At 38.1% G+C, this 20,741-nt stretch overlaps 1 protein-coding gene across 2 annotated transcripts in view; it reads left to right on the forward strand.

Annotated features, from left to right (window-relative positions):
* SLC25A36 (solute carrier family 25 member 36) overlaps positions 1 to 20,182 on the forward strand; it is a 42,079-nt gene extending 21,897 nt beyond the window's left edge. For both annotated transcript variants that reach the window (XM_028731040.2, XM_028731041.2), the window contains exons 3-7: positions 1,037 to 1,114; positions 5,988 to 6,088; positions 13,939 to 14,005; positions 14,336 to 14,625; positions 15,347 to 20,182. In XM_028731040.2, coding sequence (XP_028586873.2) covers positions 1,037 to 1,114; positions 5,988 to 6,088; positions 13,939 to 14,005; positions 14,336 to 14,625; positions 15,347 to 15,540 — 730 coding nt within the window. In that variant the 3' untranslated portion in view covers positions 15,541 to 20,182. The remainder of the gene's footprint in view (positions 1 to 1,036; positions 1,115 to 5,987; positions 6,089 to 13,938; positions 14,006 to 14,335; positions 14,626 to 15,346) is intronic.
* Positions 20,183 to 20,741: the final 559 nt, after the last annotated feature.

The raw sequence follows: 20,741 nt of genomic DNA on the forward strand, positions 1-20,741 counted from the left end.
AACTAAACGATGGTGTGTGGGTGGGTGTGCCTGTACTGCTTGATTTTTTTTAATTAAAAAAAAATCCTCCAAGTAGTTTGCAGTAATAATAATAGTTAAAAACAGGTATTAAAAATAATCAAAAAATATTCATAAAAAGCAGGAGCTTGTCCTGTTCTCTGTAAAAAGGTCATGCCTCAGGGCAGCCAAGGGAGACTAATTCCAATGGCGAGGCCTGAGCCCAGACTAGAACATGTCTAACTAATATGTGTCATCCAAGAACAGTTGCAGCTGCCCCAGCTCTCAGCAACTGCAAGTTTAAATTATTCTTGTATCCCACCTTTCCTCTAGCACAGGGCAGCCAACAACACAAAATTAAACAATTGTGCAAGAATAAAATCACCAGGACCATTCAATCATAAAAGCACATTAAAATCAGCAGTGACATTATGTGTTGCAGTTTTAGCCCTGGTTCCCTGCATGCGAGTAATTGTAGGGTAGACTCAAGAACAGTTAAGTCAGCATTCTCAAACTGTGGACCAGGGCCACCAGTGGGCCTCAAGACCACAGTATCCTGTGGTTGGACAGATACTAACAGCAGCTGCTCTCTGCATGCACAGTGCATACACAGGAATGGTTGTTGCTTAAGGAGCGAGGCTGCAGCAATGCAGCATGCAATGTAGGAAAAAAGAAGTGAATGGTGTGGCTGGGGGTGAGAGTGGAGGAAGAACTATGGAAGGTGGTGGTGGGGAGTACTTGCTTACAGTAGTTCAGAACTCTTTGTAGACAAGATCCCCAGTAGGACAGGGGTGGGATGATGTAATACATGGAAGTTGTGCTGGGCTGCAAATGAGTGTGGGACTTGTTTAAAAAAAGAAAAATGTACAAAATTACAAAAGAGCCCCCAACATTTGTTTAGTTTCTATGGTGTAGAAAAATGCAGTGTATACATACGCCTGTTTGTATATGTTTAGTGCTTCAAAATAAAATTGGTTGATTCAATATAACTTCAGTATTCCTAAATATGTATTTTATTACATGTGTGCTTCTTTTGCAGGATGATTTTACAGAAGGAAGGCCCTCGCTCACTTTTCCGGGGATTGGGTCCTAATTTGGTAGGCGTGGCTCCATCCAGGTAAAATGAACAAATGTTATCATAGCTTATTTAGGATTAGAAGATGTGCAGAGTTTTCAAAGTAATCATGTTATCACACAAATAAATCTTCTAATACTTTTCGTTCTTTTGAAGCCACTGGGCAACATTTTTGTGGGGTTAGTGAATGATTTGTCTCCAGATTTTGCTGGGGTAGGCGATTCCTGCCATTTCCTTCCCCACCAGCCTCCAGACAATGTGTTTATTGGACCAACAACATTTTCACAAAATGAGCATGCTTTTTGAGTTGAAACATGCTCCATGGTTGTCAAATGTATTTTTTTTTTTATGATCAATTTTAACTTTGTGGTGTTGTTCCCCTAAAGCATAAAGGCTATTACAGTGGTACCTCGGGTTAAGTAATTAATTTGTTCCGGAGGTCCGTTCTTAACCTGAAACTGTTCTTAACCTGAAGCACCACTTTAGCTAATGGGGCCTCCTGCTGCTGCCACGCTGCCGGAGCACGATTTCTGTTCTCATCCTGAAGCAAAGTTCTTAACCCGAGGTACTATTTCTGGGTTAGCGGAGTCTGTAACCTGAAGCGTATGTAACCTGAAGTGTATGTAACCAGAGGTACCACTGTATATACCATTTTTGCCAAAGAAAGACTGGCAGAGCAATGTTAACATTGGAGGACCAGTGCATCAAATTTGCAAAAAAGCCCTGTGAGTTTGCACTGACCAGAAGCAGAAGTGCAGGGCAGTGATTCCTTCCATACTGCTATGCCTGTGCTGATTGCTGAGTGACCTGAGTTCTGGGTCCATTGGAGGATCCATGGGGATTTGAATCCAAAGCCACTAGTGCTTGTCACCTGAATCTCCCCATTTCAGGGCTTTCCACTTACTATCACCAGTGATAGCTTTCCACCTGTTAGGCTGCAGCTGTGATCTCTGCCATGGTGAAGCCCATCACCACTCCTCTTCCTCTGCTGGTGGAGGCCAGCAGAGCAGCACCTAGTTGGCATCCTACTCCCCACTTCTCCCCCACAGTCAGCAACACAGGGCTAGGATTACACTGTGAAACTGATGTTCATTTCATTTGGAGGTCGACAACAAGTCCTAGAGGTTTTCTGTTTTTTATGCTGTACAAAATACTCAAGTGAAACAGAAGAATAGACTTAATGCAAATAATTTGTTGCTTTGTTTCTGTAGAAGACAATAAATGCATGCAATGAGCGATGGAAAAAAAATCATTAGATTGTAATGTCAAAAGTGGTGGAGGCATATGCCAAGAAACAGCTGTTTTGTGCATGAGTCACAGTGGCTGCACGCCCAGTTTTGGATGCGCACTAAGAGGCAGTGATCTGTTTCCTCTGAATTCACTCCAGCCACCTTTTGTACGAAATAAAGATTTGATTCTGGCAGGTCCAACTTTCAGCCCACTCTCACTTGGTTGCTGGGAAGCACTTTAGACATCATGGATGTATTCAGACATGATATTATTATTCTAGGTAGTTTTTTTGCTTTGTGTGCAACATTTTGCTTTTGCAGTACTGTATCATTTCCATTTTGGATATTGCTCTGCTTAAAGTTTCAATAATGCTAAATACTGTTTGCTTTTGTTCTGCTGTAAGCTGTTGCCACGTAGGCAAATAATTGTAGTTGTTTGGTAAGCAGAGGGAAGAAGGACCATTTGTATATCCTTAAAACAAAGTGTAGATTACAATAGTGGACTAATACAGCAGTCCCAGGCATCTTGTGTAAAAAAATCATTATGGCTGATTTTAATGGAATTGTGTCTACAAAATAACATTGTAAAAACTTTTTTTTGTCTTGTTCCTCATTCAGAAATTGCAGCTGTATCTGATTCCTTCACAGCCATTCTCTTTGCTTCTTAATATTAAAACCCTGACTTTAGGGTTGGAATTCAGCCAAAGTTAATTTCTGGCTGGTTAGTGCCTCATATAAATCACATTTATTGTGCAAAATAACAGACAATACAAACCACAGCAATATAAAAATGAAATAGGTTTCTGTCTTGATAGATCCTAGTATTGCAACCTCCACTCCTTACTAAAAGTTTCTGCTGAAACAACATTTTTCTTTATACCTAGCCCTTTCCCAAATATTTGGGGGTGCTGTTGTGCACAGTATTTTTTAACATTGTGGCCCATAAATTTGTGTCTGTAATATGAGTGCAGCTGGAAGAGGCTTGAAGGCGAACGGTTCATTTTTCCTCACCCACCAGATGCTTTCCTTTTAAACTTGTCAATAAGAGATTATTCTGTAGAAGCCATCTTGCATGAATTTGCAAGGAAAGTGGGCAAAAGAAAGGTGCATCACATAAGATGGGACTAGTATTCTAATAAGTTTAATGCAATTGTTTGGTGTATAGCTCCTTAAGCCATAGAAAAGCGCAGGCAGTCTTGTGTATTTTGTGACTCAGATTAACCTCAGGAAATAACTTAACCTGTTTCTCTCTCTTTCTCCTAAAAATGTGGCTGTGGACTTTACCCAATTATCATGCTAGGCTTGTCCATTTGCTAATGTATTCTCAGGCTTATGAATGAACATAGCACACTTTTTCCAGTCATCAACCATGGACAAATACTTTTTTGTTTCATTTAAACATCCACTAAGTAGCTTTAACAGCTTCTCTCTGTTTGAATAAGCTTGTTTCTTAACATGTATAGCATACACCATTGATTATGGATTCCATTTTGTTCATTACATCACGTAAAACAACCACTTTATCAGGTCCTTGTGAAAGGCCACATGTTTGAGGAGCTAATGATGTTAACTTAATGTTCTGTTTCATGAAGACTTAGAGGCTGTTCATATAGCAACCTCTGGTGATTGTATGTGTTGTTGTTTTTTTGTTACAACATGCAAAATGTTACTACCATTCAAAAGTCAATGTACATCAGTTAAATTTTAGAGTATTACAGAAGTATTCCTTGGTGTGTGCTTAATTACTATTTGTACATTAAATATGTTTTAAGGGACTTCTTAGGTAATTAGAATAGCACAAATTTGAAACAAAGCTGTTAAAATAGTATATATAATAAATATTGTAGAAAATTCTCTCCTGCCCCCTTGTGGCAAGATTATCTATGTTGCAAAAAGTTGATTACATGATTTTTTAAATTATTATTTTTTTGCAACAAATATGTATTTACCAGGGTAGTTTGTTATCTGCTTTAAACATTTAAAACTAAATATATATACTTGCCTATCAGGCACTTTAAAACATCTCAACATGAAAATGAAGTGAAGCACTAGTTTTTGTGCTGGATGTAAATAGCTTCTTCAGGAAATGGCTTGCAGCTGTTCCCCAGATGTTGTTGGACTACAACTCCCATCATCCCTGAGCTCTGGCCTTGCTAGCTAGGGGTGATGGGAGTTATAGTTCAACAACATCTGGGGACCCACAGGTTGAGAAAGGAAGGGCTTGGGTGTGCTCTGTGTCAATTTTAAGTCCCTTTTTAAAAAAGTGGACCACTTTTTTTAAAACGCTGGATTTTTTAAGAATCCTAGCTCAAGTGTTAAAGAACTTTTTACTACTTAGTTCTAATTAGTTAATTAAATTTGTATACTGGCCTTCATCTGAAGATCACAGGGTGGTTCACAAAATAAAAATACAAAATTGTATTCACCAGCTGTGTTAGCAAGTACATTGTGTGCTCCTACTACATGTAGCTGTTGCCTGGTCAACTTTCTTTGTCTTCAGTGACTGTGGAGAGAGAAACTGTGATAGCAGGTGATTCATAACGCTTTTGAACATCCAAAACATTTTATTGCTTGGGTTAACTTGCAGCTGTAAGCAAGGCCCCCTTGTGGATGTCTCTTGTTTTGATTAGAATAATATTTTTTTTCTATCTTGCAGCTTTAAATGTGGCTGCATTTTGCATTTGATTTTTATTTGTAATGTTCCATTTGGCAATGTAAGATAGTTTCTAAATCTCTTCTCTTTTTTGTAAATAAAGAACTGTATTGAAACGACTTCATAATACAGTGGTACCTTGGTTGTCGAACTTAATCCATTCCAGGAGTCCGTTCGACTCCTGGAACCATTCACAAACCAAGGCACGGCTTCCGATTGGCTGCAAGAGCTTCCTGCACTCAAGCGGAAGCTGCGTCAGACATTTGGCTTCCAAAGAACGTTGAAAAACGGAACACTTACTTTGGGTTTTCTGCGTTTGGGAGCCAAAACGTACGAGTACCAGCACGTTCAAGAACCAAGGTACAAATGTATGGCAGCATCTCAGTACAGTGGTACCTCTGGTTACGAACACTCCTGGTTACGAACGCTTCAGGTTATGAGCCCCGCTAACCCAGACGTAGCTGCTCCTGGTTGCGAACTTTTGCCCCAGGATGCAAACGGAAATCGCACGCAGCAAGAGGCCCCATTAGCGAAAGCGCGCCTCAAGATAAGAGCGGTTTCAGTTTAAGAAATTAAGTTCATAACCAGAGGCACCACTGTATTGCCCTTGCTTGGTGCTCTTGAAGAATCCAACAGAGGGTGAAAGATACCAACTTGTCATAGTTCAGACCTAGCCATTTTGTAAGTCAGAACTTTTTAGGTCTGAGGGAAGGTGGTCATTGTCTTGTGATTACAGTACTATTCTAAATGGTGTGTTGTTTCCACCCCACCCAGCCCTTAACAGCAGGTTCTAGTAATTCCTATGATGCATATCTAAGAGGAATTGGAAGTTCAGAGTGTGGTGGGGTCTTTCTGCAGAACATCTGAAAGAACTAGCACTGCTTCCTTTTATTGCTTTCAATGGTACATTTATATTCCAATGGAGAAAGAGACCTATCTGCTTGGCATGCACTTCCATGCAACTATCACCACTGTTACTAGTTTTACTACAAAGCTATATTGTATTGATATATTTAACTTGTTTTCCTTTCAGAGCAATATATTTTGCTGCATACTCCAATTGCAAGGAAATGCTGAATAATATATTTGAGCCAGAATCTACCAAGGTACACATGACCTCAGCTGGAGTAGCAGGTAAGGATCTGTAACTTTGTGCTTTAATTATGTGGAAAGCCTTTTAGTGTTAGAGTGGCTATGGTGAATGGGGAACTGCAGAAATACAGGAAATGGTTGGTTCGGGGTATAGTGGCAGAATGGCTGGGCAGACTATCTTCTGGTCTTAAATGCTATGTATGAAAGTTTATGGCTTGAGAATGAATAGAGAATTTATGGGATATGAACAGACTTGCTTGCTGTCATTCCAGATAGCTAAGTCATGTGGACTTAATTTCAGATTTGCTAAGCAAATTTTATAGGAACTAAAGAAGCCAGCAATGAGACTTCTCCTTGCCCCTTCATTTTATTTTGAAACTCCTTCCTGTGTTAAGACAACTGCTCTGACTTTCTGTAATAATATACCAACAGATTTTGGTCACCTATGCTTGAAATATTTAAAATTTGCTGCAGTATTAGGTAATCTGGTCCCCCCGCCCCCTCTGATAAGGCGATAGAAAGCCAGTAAATATGTTTTTCCTGTTTTGGAGGTGAATAAGCCTCTTGGGGAAAGAGGGAAATAAAAATGCAATCCAGCACAATTCTTTGCAGTACTGCTGACTTCATGAACTTTACTCCAGAGTCATTGTGCATGGTTTTACAGCCTGTGGGTACAATGCTGTACCCTTTCCCCCAAGAGTAGCCCCACCTGAACCAGGGGGATTTACTGAATGTTTCAGTTCATAGCTTAAATGTAGATTCTTTTTGTGTACTTCCTCCAGCATAACAGCCATGACGTGTTTTGTAAAGTTTTTTATTTCTGTTTCTTCAAAAGAGAAGAATGGGGCTAAAGTGGGACATAATGGGTCTTAATACTCTATGACACTTGCAGGGAATATGATAGCTTCTGCTGTGAATCTTCTCTATATAGCATACAGATATTTTTAGACATTTTTAGAGTGGCTCACAAATAGATCTGATGAAAGAAAATTATAATAGCCCAATAATTTAACCAACCCTGTAGCATAGGGTTTCTCCCCAACTGGGCACTGTAGCCCAAATGTTCTTTTTTTAAAACTTAAAAATGTTAGATCTAAGAAATGAATAGAAAAGAAAACTGTGTTCTTAAGATAATTGTCTGGCATGCTTAGAACTGTACTTCTAATATAGTTTATCTCTTTTTACACTCCACCGAAGGAATCCATGGGGAATGAAATGGGTTTGGTGGGAGAGGGATAACTGTGTGAATGGCTATTCTTTTGAAACTGCACCTCAATTAATTGCTTCAGAGGCTTTGTTAATATGAAAGACTATTCTGTTACTTGTGTTTTTTTTTCCTCCAGAGAAATTTCTAAAGAAATGTTATTTCTCTTGACAAAAGAGCAGAGCAGAAGATAAGAAAATGGATTAGTAATCTTAAGATTATTTTTTAGTTTATGCAATGTATATTGCACACAAAAGGTTATTCAGAACTAACTTAAAGGTTCCTTATCTGTTTTTCGTAAGAGATGTGCATCTTTGCCCAGTTAAATAAATGTGAAAATCTGATTTGTTGCCAGGTTTCATATCTACATACATGTCCAGTAATAATTTCTGTATTGGTATTTGAATTTTTGCTATTTAAACCCTGGGTTTACGAAACTTAAATTTTGAATCTCTTGAGACACTTAGATTTTTCTGTTTGTCATTTCAAGACCTGTACATATTTTATTCTGCTTTTAAAATGCGAAGCTGCCTCTTTTGCACTCCTGTGGCTTTGATCTTACCACTTGAAATTATTTTGCTCTTGTGCTCATGCAATACTGACGGAGCATTAACGTTCAGCTTTGCAGTTATGCACCTAAACCACATGGTTGGTGAAAGAATGTCCCATGCAGATTGGCTCGGAAGGTAGCTATTTTTTTCCTCTTGAACTAGCATAGCTTTAGGATGCTAGAAATCCCATAGACTCCATTTTAAAACCTCCGCTAAAGATGCATAAAATACTGATTCATAGTGTTGGCTGTGTAGCCATATAACTAATATAAAGGGCCGTTAACATAGCTTGTGAGAAAAAATGCTAACCTTGTCACTTTTCTAATTGCTTCTTAAAACTTTCATTGAATGCACTACATTATGCTATTAACAATTGTACCCACAAAGTCTGTTTTGGCTTAAAATTCAAAGTTGCTTGAACAATTAAGAAGTATGAGGCTTTTTTCTGTCTTAGCTTCTCAAAAAAAATATATTTTATTGAAACCTTGTTTATAGATGTTTTTATTGCTTTCATATCACTAGCAATTGTAAATATATATACCATTTGATTTGAGTCACTTGACACCAAAACAGTCTCAAAACTACACACTCAAAATATTGCTATACTCTGTTTCGGTTGTGAACTATTTTTTAAATTAGCTTTTATTTGAAACCTTGTAGACAGTATTCCTTTTTAAATTTCTAAAAAAACAACAATCTTTCAAAGTCTGAAATGTTTAAAATTCATGCTATTCTGTACCTAGTCTTTATTGTACTTTTACTGTCTAACGAAGGAGAAGCATTTTTGTCAGACATTTTTTCACAATCCTTATTGGAGTTGCTTATCATCCTTCATTCTGGAATGTATTCGGGGTTAAGTTAGACAAGTATACAGGGCCACTTGTATTCAGCGATAGAATTGCTGCAGAACCCAGGGGACCCTTAGCCAGCCAGACTGCCATCATGCTCCCATTCCACCCTCAATATGTTGCCTAATGAGTTCAGTCAACAAAATGCCTTATTTTTTAAGCTCCATTTGTTTTGCTGAATAGAAATAGCAAAAATAAACTGTAGTCTAAGAATGTAAAGAAAGCCTAATTGGATTTTTTCCCCTTTGCAAACTATACTTGTACAGGGAAATTAACAGAACTCCTCAAAGATATTTAGTTGCCTCAGTTACAAAAAAAGCTAGTTCCAAAATGAGTCTATCATCTCAGTCTAAAGCCTTGCATACACTCCAGTGTGCATACAGAATGTCAGGAAGCCAGCCAGCAATAAATCACAAGGAGTACGTGAAGTTAACTATTAGCAGAAACAAAGCCTGCTCAGAGGAGCCAGGTCTAATTAGCACAGCAACTCTTCCTGGTAAATCTTGTCCCTATGAGGCAGTTGTGGGGACTGAAGATCCCCACCTTTCTGTAGTTGGTTAAGTCTCCTCCTTTCACGAGTCCTTCCCAAGCAATCTGAGACTCCACCGACATGTCTGTCTCTGCTCTTTCCTCTTCATACCACTTTGGGTCCTGTGAGACCAGGGGGAAGGGAGCTTGTCACAGCAGAAGAGGAGACACCCTGGCTTCTTCACCAGTCTGACTCATCTCTGTCCCTTGGTCTCCATCTGCTCCTGCTTCAGATTCTGGACTTCTCTCTGCTAGACTTCCTGCTCACTAAACCCTGTTACCTCTTCAGCTTCCAGCAGCACCTTCTCCTAGTCTTCACTCTCTTCTCTCTCTGACCACTCATCATCGTACCACCTGGGCTCTGAGATGCCTTCTTCCTGGTGCCTCCCACCATTCCACTGTGTCCAGCCAGTCCATGGCACAGAATTACATGATTCGGTTTAGTATAATATACCCTCTTGAACGTATGGAAGCTGGGCATTTCATTCTACCTTGTCCTTTGAGGTGGTGTTGCGGTGAGGTAGTGCATTGTGAATTTCAGAGTTTCTCATGTAATGGAGAGCAATGCTACTTTGGGTTAAAGAGCAGTGACACTTTCTTTTCTGATTTTGTTGACACTATACACCCAACTGTTTGATGGAACAGTTGGAAGCTGTTGTGTTCTAAGGAGCATTCCTATTCCATCAACTACAACATGCTCTGTAATCTTTGATAACTTCAGGTCCTTTCAAGTCATTTGCTGTTTTCATAGAACCAACTCATAGACAAAGTTTAAAAAGTTGTATGGAAGATCTTTTGTCAAGTTACGCTTAGTCCGGCTTTCCGTTATAGCCCATTTTGAGCCAAAGAGGGAAGATAATGGCTTAATTGAATTATATGGTCTGTTCTAATTTTGTCTGTCTTCCCTTTGCTTTATACTTCCCAAAGACTCCAAATTAGCTTAATCTATAACTTCAAACATTTGTAAAATAGGTACAAGTTATTCAGTTCAGGCATGTCTCAAATTTTAAAGTAAACTGGTTTCAACCTGACATTAAGGCTTGTTTTTTCTGCCCATTGTGACAAGGTTAGCATTTTTATTTGACATGCGCACATACACACCCAGCACTTTGGGCTTTTAAAAATAAGTATAGGTAAGTATTTTGCAAGCTGTTAAATGGTTAAACTGCTGCAGATGGCAGAAATTTCAGTACTCAGTGCATTTTGCAAAACTTTTTTAAAAAAATACCTGTGGCCTGTACTACCTTTTTTCCTTTTTTATTGTTCTAAACTTTTTTAAAAAGTTAGATCTCACATTTACTAATTCACAAATCCTTCCATTGGGATTCAGTTTTGTCACATATGTCTGATGAGGTCACTGCTTGTTGTTATGATACAGAAAAGCCTGTGTCTATTTTAGGCATTTACTGTACATTTCTCCCGTGAAAAGAGTGAGATCGTGTCATCTCATGCTCCCCATCCGCAGGTCACTTCCTGCAGAAATATGGACTAACTTAAACCTCGTGAGTACTGAACTGAGCGTCTCTTGCAGCCTCTAGCGTAAGAACCACACCTTGGGTTTGTAACCACTCTTAAACAAACAATGTAAGGGGAATATTTTTATTTGAATTCCAGTTGTATACATTGTTTTAATACATCACCCAGCTATTCCTTCCAGTGCAGCCTGGGGAAAGGTGGAAAAACAGTTTTATGGACTACTGTTGCGTGTTTAGCCAAGTTGGTGAAATTACATTCCTTATTGACAATCCGTAGGATTCCTACCTTTAATTTATATATTTCTATTTTATTTAGGCAAAGTATTTCAGAACTGCCCTTAAATAATAGTACAGTTAACTGTATGTGTCACCACACTCTTTCCTTTCTATTTAAATTTTGTTGGCATAATATGTATTCACATGCATTTATCAATACATTATCCCTTGCAAACAAAGACAATGCAGATGCATACCTGGGATCTTAGCTGTTTTATTTTTAAGCTTGTTTTGCTCTAAAAATCTTGAGAGAGAGAGAGAGAGAGAGAGAGAGAGAGAGAGAGAGCGCTCTCCTTCTTTGGTTAGAGGTTCACATGAATTGCTTTTAGAAATAAACAGCAAACTGAAATAAGGCCTATAATTCCCATTGCATACTAGGACTTCTGAGTAAAATATAAATATATACATAGGATTGCACTGAGCAACTTCTTGTTTTGTTTCATTTTGTTTTAATGGAGCCATATAAATGGCCTTAAATATTTTGCATTGAATTCCAGTATTTAAAGATAATAATTAACTAAAACATTATGTGTTTACACAAACTAAAGGGCTTCTTCCATTCACATAAGGGACTCTGATCCAATGGAGGCTCCTACTGGAGGATGGAGAGTTAGAAAAGGTCATTTTTGCTGATTCCCCGCCCCCTAGCACCACTCCCATGCTGTTCTGGTATTCTCCTATCCTCTGGAGCAGACGTTCAGGGAAAAGAAGGAATTGGCAAAAAAAATCTCTTCACTTTCCTCTGATCATGGAAAATTTGGATCCAGCCCTATAGATATGTAGCTGGATCAAAGCTGAAGTCATATGTAGTCACTGTTCAAATGCATTTTGGTATGAGACATTCCTATGAGCAGCATTTGAACCCTCATAATACCTTTTAAAATTTAGCCAAGTTTTAAACATGATCTGATGGATTGATTCAACAACTGCCAAAAGAGTAATCCCTCTTTTGTAGCATGTGCATTTGTATTTGTGAACTTACCTTCCAGCAGTTTTTTGTGTCCAAGCACCTTAGTGCTTTTAAATTTGGGATTATGTAAAGCTGAACATTGCTTAAGTCTTAAAAGTAAAAACAGGGCACAATCTGCCCAATGCTAAATACTCTTCTGAGTTGCATTAAGTACTTTGTTATTTCCTCAGATGGAACAAGGGACATAAACATTGTCCAACATATGCAGTGTCTTGATTCTCTTCCTTTTTAGGCTTGTATAGGTTCCAAAGATGCTAAGTATAAGCATGTTTGATTGCATTTATACCCAGGACTTGAAGTTGGGTTCATGGAATGTTGTACCCAGTCTCTTCTCTGCCTCTATTCCCCTTTAGATTACCAATTAGAAATACATTAAGGCTACAGACCTTTACACACTTACCTGGAAGTTAGCCGCCTTGTACTCAGTGGAGCTTGCTTCTTAGTAGACCTGTGTTTGCATGTGCTGTAGGCAGTAAACATCACTGGCAGACAGACCATTTAGTTAACTCTCCATAAAACCATTTCATAGTGATTAATCTAGGGCAGCTAGGGCACAGTTCCTTTTGTGTCCTGTGTTATATCCCGTATGCATGGGCAATGTCTAAACCAATTCTCCAGGTTTGTTGATTTGTTTGAACACGTATGAAACAAAAAAAACCCTCCCACCATTAATTCACTTACGCAGTATTTCTGTGGCTAAAAGCTAAAGATGATGCCTGTGTTTAGGAAGAACAATGACTTGGGGGATGCAAACATTAAAAGGAGCTTAACATTAGCTAGGCATATTGCCATTTAGCCAAACAATATTAATTACCAGTTCTGCTTCTGTGCAAGTAATTAAAGTGTGCTTTTTGTGACATGAAGTAAGAGAAAGTTTTGTAATGTTAACTAAACCTTAAAACAGTTAAGATCCTTTGGCAGTTCTTTTTTTAACCTTTTCATTCACATTTCCCCCCCCATGTGAATACCAATAGAGATTGTTCAGGGGGGGGGGGCGGGAAACTGGTTTGCAAACATTCCTTTTTGTGTAGTTCACTAGCAGGCTTTTCCATTCTGTTTTGAAATGTGCATGGGAGATGCACTGCACAAGGTGCTCCTGAACACTCACTTCTGCAAGAGGAGAGCAGGATTTGCATGGTTAGAGGAATGATTTGCTTGTCATTCCAGTTGAATAAATAGTAATAAATTGGGTATTTTGAGCACAACAAATTCCCAACCTCCCTTCTGCAGACATTTTACCTGATATACAATGCATTTTATATTATAACTGTACAGTTCTCAAAAGCTGCCCTCCTGTACTGTTTTTCTATTCTTTATGGTAGTGTAGTGTAGGAGATATTATTTGCAAGTGGCAAAACAATCACACTATTCGCTGTTAATACCGTTTAGATTTTGAGTAGCTGCTTTCCTTTCACAACTCACTTTTGTATGTTTGTACAAGTATTCCTGGGACCAACCAAAAATCCTTGCTTTTACTGCTAGTGGAACTCACTGGCACAATTAATACAACATCCTGCTAAATTATACTGTATAAACTATACTGTGTTGATGTACAGTAACGTGTCTCTGAGCTGTACAACATTAAGTAGTTAACGTGTTTTTATGATCTGATTTGTTTTATAAATTAAATTTGCAGAGAACATTTTAGACTCTTCTGGCATGCTTTAGTTTCACTGCAGTTTGCTTTTGTTTGGAGTGCATTTAAATTCAGTTAGCCTAGTCTCACTCTGGCTGTTTGAAAGGTGTCAAAAAGGGATTTGTATGAATAAATGGGCACAAATTGGGTTCTAGATGTACTTATGGCTAGTTACTAAGAAGAATAAAGAGGCTTTATTTTACTTTATTGAAATCTTGCAAAAACAAATATTGGCTACGTGGACTGGAAAAAAACAATAAAATGTCAAGATGCCTACTTTTGGTTTTTAACCATTAGCATAGCACAGGTCAGTTTGTATCAACTTGTATCTTTATTCATGTTTTAGCTTTGCTGTTTTTCATTATGTTTGCAAAACTAATCTTTCTTTTTTAATATTTATTTAGGTTTCACTGCAATCACTGCAACCAATCCAATTTGGCTAATAAAGACACGATTACAACTTGATGCAAGGTATTGAACTCTTTAAAAAAATGTAAATATTGTCCCCAATGCTATTTGATATCTTTATGAAGTTGTTGGGTGTGAGGTATCATCAGTACCTCTTATGATTTCTGTAACATCTGAATCAGTATAACCTGAAAACTGCTTCAGTAGATCTGGGTTAGTTTTAGATATCATTTCAGTGTTCATAATAAAGGTGTATGTTTTCTGTAGCTTGCAAGTAGACTCATGAAATGAAATAATGAAATGGGAAACTTTACAGATATGGTGAGTGGTGTCTGCATCTGGCAAAATATAATAAAGCTCTTCTGAGTATTGAATTTCTCCCCCCTCTTTCAGGAATCGTGGAGAAAAACGGATGAGCGCTTTTGAATGTGTGCGCAGGGTTTATCAGACAGATGGAATTAAAGGCTTTTACCGAGGAATGTCTGCGAGCTATGCAGGCATATCAGAAACTGTTATTCACTTTGTTATTTATGAGAGTATTAAGCGAAAACTTTTGGAGTATAAGTCTGCTTCTGCTATGGATGAGGAAGATGAAACTGTCAAAGAAGCATCTGACTTTGTTGGCATGATGATGGCTGCAGCTACTTCGAAAACTTGTGCTACATCCATAGCCTATCCACATGGTAAGGGAGGCTTTTGTTAAGCAAATCAGCAACCAAATTATTATTTTTTTCCGGTCCAAGAGATAAGTTACTTTCAATACATTCATCACGTTTTGCCTTTGAGAACTGTGCACAAGTTGTCTAATATGTTGCTTTTGAGTACTGTTTTGGCTAATAATAATAAAAATAATAGTAAATTTTATTTACCCCGCCCTCCCCAGCCAAGACCGGGCTCAGGGCGGCTAATAACCAATTATAAAAACAAGTTGATTAAAATAACATTTAAAAACAAGATTAAAATACAACATTAAAACATTAAGATGCAGCCTCTTCACTGGAGGAGAAAGGGAAAAAGAAAGATGGGGAGGGAATCAAACTGATTCTAAGCCAAAGGCCATGCGGAATAACTCTGTCTTACAGGCCCTGCGGAAAGAAATCAGATCCTGCAGGGCCCTGGTCTCATGAGACAGAGCGTTCCACCAGGCCGGAGCCAGTGTTGAAAAGGCCCTGGCTCTGGTTGAGGATAATCTAACTTCCTTAGGGCCCGGGACCTCTAGGGTGTTGACCTTATGGACCTTAAGGTCCTCCGTGGGGCATACCAGGAGAGGCGGTCCCGTGGGTACGAGGGTCCTACAACAGATGAAATAAGTAATGCATTGTAGAAGTAGGCAAGCGTTGTAATCCTTCCAAGATTGTGGAAAGCTGTCCTCAAGATAAAATGTTTTCTCCTTTTTTGATGCAGAGGTTGTACGAACAAGACTACGGGAAGAAGGAACAAAGTACAGGTCTTTTTTCCAGACACTGTCTTTGCTTGTGCGAGAAGAAGGCTATAATGCCCTATACCGTGGCCTAACAACGCATCTGATTAGACAGATTCCAAACACAGCTATAATGATGTCTACGTATGAAGTGGTAGTCTACTTACTGAATGGATAGCAATATTACCAGCTGTGTTCAGGAAGATGGAAGACCAAAAGCTTGCAGTGGACCATGAACTCTCAGTGTGGGTAGGTAGGAGTAAATCTATCAAGAACATGCAGCTATGGACAAAATGGAAGGCTGGTAGGCAGTCATGCTGCCTCATCATATGGCATCTTTTGCAATGTGATGATCTGAAGCTGCTCCTAAAGGATTGCCTTTAAACTCCTCATATTTCAACATTGCAATTTTCTCCTATTGTGTCAACTTTTCTAACGCTATGCAGTGAGCATCAGACACTTGGTTGTGAGCAAGGAGAGGCATAACAACATGTGTGTTCTCACTGGAAAGCGTACATCTCTTTTCCGATTCGTGTTCATTGCTGGTTTAAAATTCATTTTCTGTTACTGCACAGTAGCCAGTTTGAAGGGTATGCCTGTGTACATTTAAAGCAGATTCATAAATGCTTATCTCTTGAAACTCCACTTTTGCAGTCTGAAATAAAATGAAAGACGAAGATTCACTAAGCTTCCCACTTTACTACCTCAGGGGATCTGACAGGGAACTTAGGTTTCTTACTACAGAAAAGGTGGCCTTTATTTGTCGAGGTGAAGATGGGGGACAGGCTGTTTCGTTTTGTATCGAGTTCCAGTTGCTTTAATATCAGACCCTGGGATTTCTAGTGTTGCAGCAGTATACTGTTTTAATTGCCCTGAGTATTTTCTACCGTGGAAATAGAGAAGAGCCTTAAGATCCACCTGAAACCAAATCTTCCTGTCTTCAGTTTTGTACAATTTGTGTCCATAAATCCCTTTGGAACTTAAAACACCTCTAAATGTATTAAGGATCACAGCATTGTGGAGCAAACCACCAGCAAAGAGAAATTGGCTTGGTGTGTTGGAAGGGCTTTTCGCATGCTGCTTTTAAATCCTTGAAAACCAACAAACAGTATGTGATTAAACAGCAGGATATCGGGTGCTTATGCAGCATTGTGCTCGCTTTAAACAAACTTAAGTTCATCTAGGGCTTTTACCTGAACTAACCTAATACTGCAGTAACTAGAATACCAAACTCTACTAGATTTCAGTAACACATAGGGCACACTTCGGCCATGTCCAAAATTGAGTGCTAAGATTGTGGCTTAGAATGAAGCAGAGAAGATAATTGAATATCTTGGGGTTTAGGCATCGCCTTTTGCTTTATTCCTTGCTTCCTCCTGAAGCACTTTGCAGAAAACCACACAAGTGGTTTTTCCCAATGTTTGGCTTTGAACATCTTAATGCTTCTTATACAGCATTCACTGCTGTATAAAAGCAGACATTTGCATGATTCACATTATCTCTGAAAAGCAACATCGATAAAGCAGGCCATTCGAAATAATGCAGATAACCTGTTGGTTCTAACAATAAACACACCCTACATTTTTACCTTTTAACATACATCCTGTCATTACAATGTAGCTGTGTTAGATGGTAATGACACCAGGGGAGAAGATTTGTAATTTAGAGCACAACCCTGCCCAAAGTCTAGTACTTTCAGAGTGCAATCTGACGCTTTTCTCCTTGGGAATAATCCTTGTTGAGTTCAATAGGACTTCTTCCCAGTTAAATCTTTATAGGATTGCACCCTAAAGCAGATAAATGTTGAGTGTGTTTATATCTCACTCACTTAAAGCAATTAAACGTAAGTGCTTCCTCTTGGCAGTCCTGTACCCTAATCTTTGTAATGCTCAGCTCATGCAAAAGTTGTAAAAAAAATGTGACATTTTATTCCTCTGTGAACTGTGCAGAAACAGGCATATCATGGCTTTATTTTGCTAGGCCAAATAATGCTGGAACTGTCAAATGTGTTCACAGTCCGAACAGCAGTTTCTTTTGGTTTATGTGTCCTCTGGCCTGTGGCAGAAATGTCTCAATGTAGGCTTGCAAACCGTTGGTCTGAAGATAGTGTTCAGCACTACTCCTTGCTAGAGTCACTAATGAAGAACAGTGACCTGTCAGATTTTTTCAGTAGGGAGCAAACAAGTCTACTTCTTTTCCTTAATGTTGTAAGTGATCTCATTATAGCCATTATACGCACATTACCATAAACTTGGCAAATGTAGTCATATTCCTTTAGTGATTAATATGAAAACCTATTTAAAGGAACTGCTCTTCAATAACCTCTGTTTTAAGCTAGTTTCTTCCTGCATATAAATATTTGTAGATTTTGCTGCTGACATCCATGGGTAAGAAATGGCAGATGTGCTAAAGGGCAACACAAAGGCCAAAGTGTGGAATGTTAAATTGTTTAATTATAAGCCTGAGTTACTTCGGGGGAGGGGGGAGTTTTCTGTGTTTTTGGTTTTTCTAAAAGTCAACACTCAGGTGGATTTGGGCAGCCAAGAGTTCCCCCCATTGTGTAGTGGTTGTGAGTGGAATTCCAATGGTAATAAATTGTCTAAACAAATTTAGTGAACCATACTTGTTCTGAACAGTCAGATCTAGTTTACTATGTGACTTACCAAATCTGTCACAGGAATGGAAACCCTTTCAGAAGCTATTTCAATGACTTTGAAATTGCATGCAGTCACACAAAGTCAACTACATGAACCCACATTCTCTGCTCCTTCAAAACAGACCACTCTATCCCTATATGACCACAACTACCCCTGGGTTTAATGGAGATGTTTTAGTGTCACCGTGGGAGCTTCACTTTCAATTATCACAAGTTCATGATTTTGCCTGATAATAAAAAATGTTACCTTTCCAATTGGAAAGGTCTACATTTGTTGAATGTGGGTTGTAATAAGTTTACACTCCCCTCATATGTAATAAATTTATTACATATTACATTTATCGTATGTAACAAATTGGGAAGTGGTTATTTAATGAAGTGAACAATTTTCTCTAAACATATTTGCCATCGCCACTATACTTCACTTACCCCATGATCCTAATAGTAGCAAAATTTGAATCCGTAAGAAAGTAATTCTCTTTACTGGTTAGAGTCTCTAAGACAGTTGATGTTTCTTCCATTTAACCGTCTTAGAAATAACACTAGATTGCAGACTCTTGATATTAAAATCCTATCTTTTCAGCCTTCACATTTGGCTTCTAGCATTTCACAGGGTACTTCTTTAAATGCAGCTATTATTAAACCAATTATATGTTTTTAAACTATTGATACCTCTGAACTCTTTCCCAAAAACTGTCCATAGCTTTCCTTGTATAATTATAACAAAAACATGGTTGAAATATTGTCAATGATCGGTCGGGTAGGAAATTAACACCATTTTAATTCAAGGAGAAATTCTTCCCGTCCTAATTGTGATTTGGCTATGTTAGTAAAATATATCTTTGATAAAGTGGAGTTCAACCACAATGCCTTGGAAAATCAATATTTGAACTACTTCAAACACCCAATTTACACACTATAATTGAAAACTTGCTGTGAGGCTGTGAGTATACAGTAGGCTTGACCAGAAGGTGGCACTATAGTACATGCCAATGCAGGAAGGATGCATCCTTGAAATAATATCTGGTGTGTCAAACTGTTTTGTGTTCTGCTCTTGAAAAATATTTGGTTGAGTGCCATACACATTGTGGGAATGAGCCATAACAGATGCTTTTAAACAAGTAAACCTGTACTTTCTAAATTTTTGTTCCTGTTTTTAAAATTCAACACAAAACAACATTAAACCAAGGAATAAACATGCGTATTGCACAGCTAGAATTGAAAGAGAAACTTCAAAGTCAGCTTTGGTTTATAATTTTTAAAATCATTATAAATAAACTTTGTTCTTGGATATACACAAATGGTTTGAATAAAGGTTTTTGATTTACACAACAAACAAGTAACACACATGACTAATTTGTCATTATAAGGCACCAATGCAAAATACTATTTGGCTTAAAGTCTCTTTTATCAGAAAGGGATTTTCTGACAAGTGTCTTGGATTTTAATCCAGGGCTTGGAACTAGAGCCCTACTTTAGATGTGCCCAATTCATTTATTTACTTCCTTTTTTTGCAAGCTGTCTTGAAACTCTCCTTAGTGTGAAAAGTGGTTTGCCATATGACATTGGGAAGCTGCAACCTAAGAAACATAAAGCCAAACCTGCTTGGGCATATGGAGTTGTGTATCTTGTTTGTCTGAATCCCAGCCCAATGTTAGAATGCTCCACGCCTATACTCAAATCTCAGATGTTGAATTTGTTTGTTTGTTTTCCATTCTGTTTGTTTTTATCTTAATAGTTGTATTCTTTCTGATAGCAGTATTCTTAAAGAATGATGGAGACCTACAAATTGGAGACTCTCTTTATCAAGTTTCTTTTTACCTTCTTGAAACAAGCAGAACACTGATGTGTGCCTATGTAAATGTATTACTCTCTTTTAAAAATGCTGATCTGTTTCTGAAAAGACCTGAAGTTCTGTACAATTTCAGTTTTATTTCAAAAAGTCTGCATACCCTGTATATGTGAACATACCGTGATGCCCTAGGAAACCATTGTTATTTACCAATATTCCAATATTCTGCTGCTCCTGTGGTTTGCTATAGTTCTTGCATACCATGTAGTTGGCTGTCAATGATGTGCTTTAAATACTTTTGTATTTATATTATACCGACAACTTTTTGTTTGGACTGCTCAAAACTTCAAAAATAAAATGTGTTTATTCAAATCCGTTAGCCTTGCATGAAGTTTCCTCCCCCCCCCCCCTTTTGTAATGGAATACTGGCCAAAAATATATCCTCCATGCCCTACTTTGCTGTTTATTTGCCTTATACAGACTGCTTAATGAGTTTCAATTGGTGGTGGTGGTGGGGGGAATTCAGCAAAGGCTGAAACGCTAAAGGGGGATTTTAGCTTAATATTTTTGTACCTCACTTATCCGGTCATAGAGCACCCAAAGCACCTTACGCCAAAATAAAATAAAATAAAACAAGTCTCTCATTACAAAAAAAAATGCACATTTTAAAAGAAGACAATTTAAAAGTGGTAGTCAAAAACAGTCTAAAAACAGTGACACAGAAAGTGTTGAAATAAAAGAAACATATTCAGTTTGTCTAAAAGACAGTGAAGAGGGAATTGGGTGAACTTCCATTAGGACAATATTCCAGATCAGTCTGACAAGATGAAAAGCATAAAATTTAATACAAGATTAATATAGGGGGGAAACCATGGTTTCAATATTTTATTTCTTTATTTTTAAATGGAATATTACAATAGGAATACTTTGT

The sequence above is a fragment of the Podarcis muralis genome, chromosome 6 (assembly GCF_964188315.1).
Source record: "Podarcis muralis chromosome 6, rPodMur119.hap1.1, whole genome shotgun sequence".
NCBI lineage: Eukaryota > Metazoa > Chordata > Lepidosauria > Squamata > Lacertidae > Podarcis > Podarcis muralis.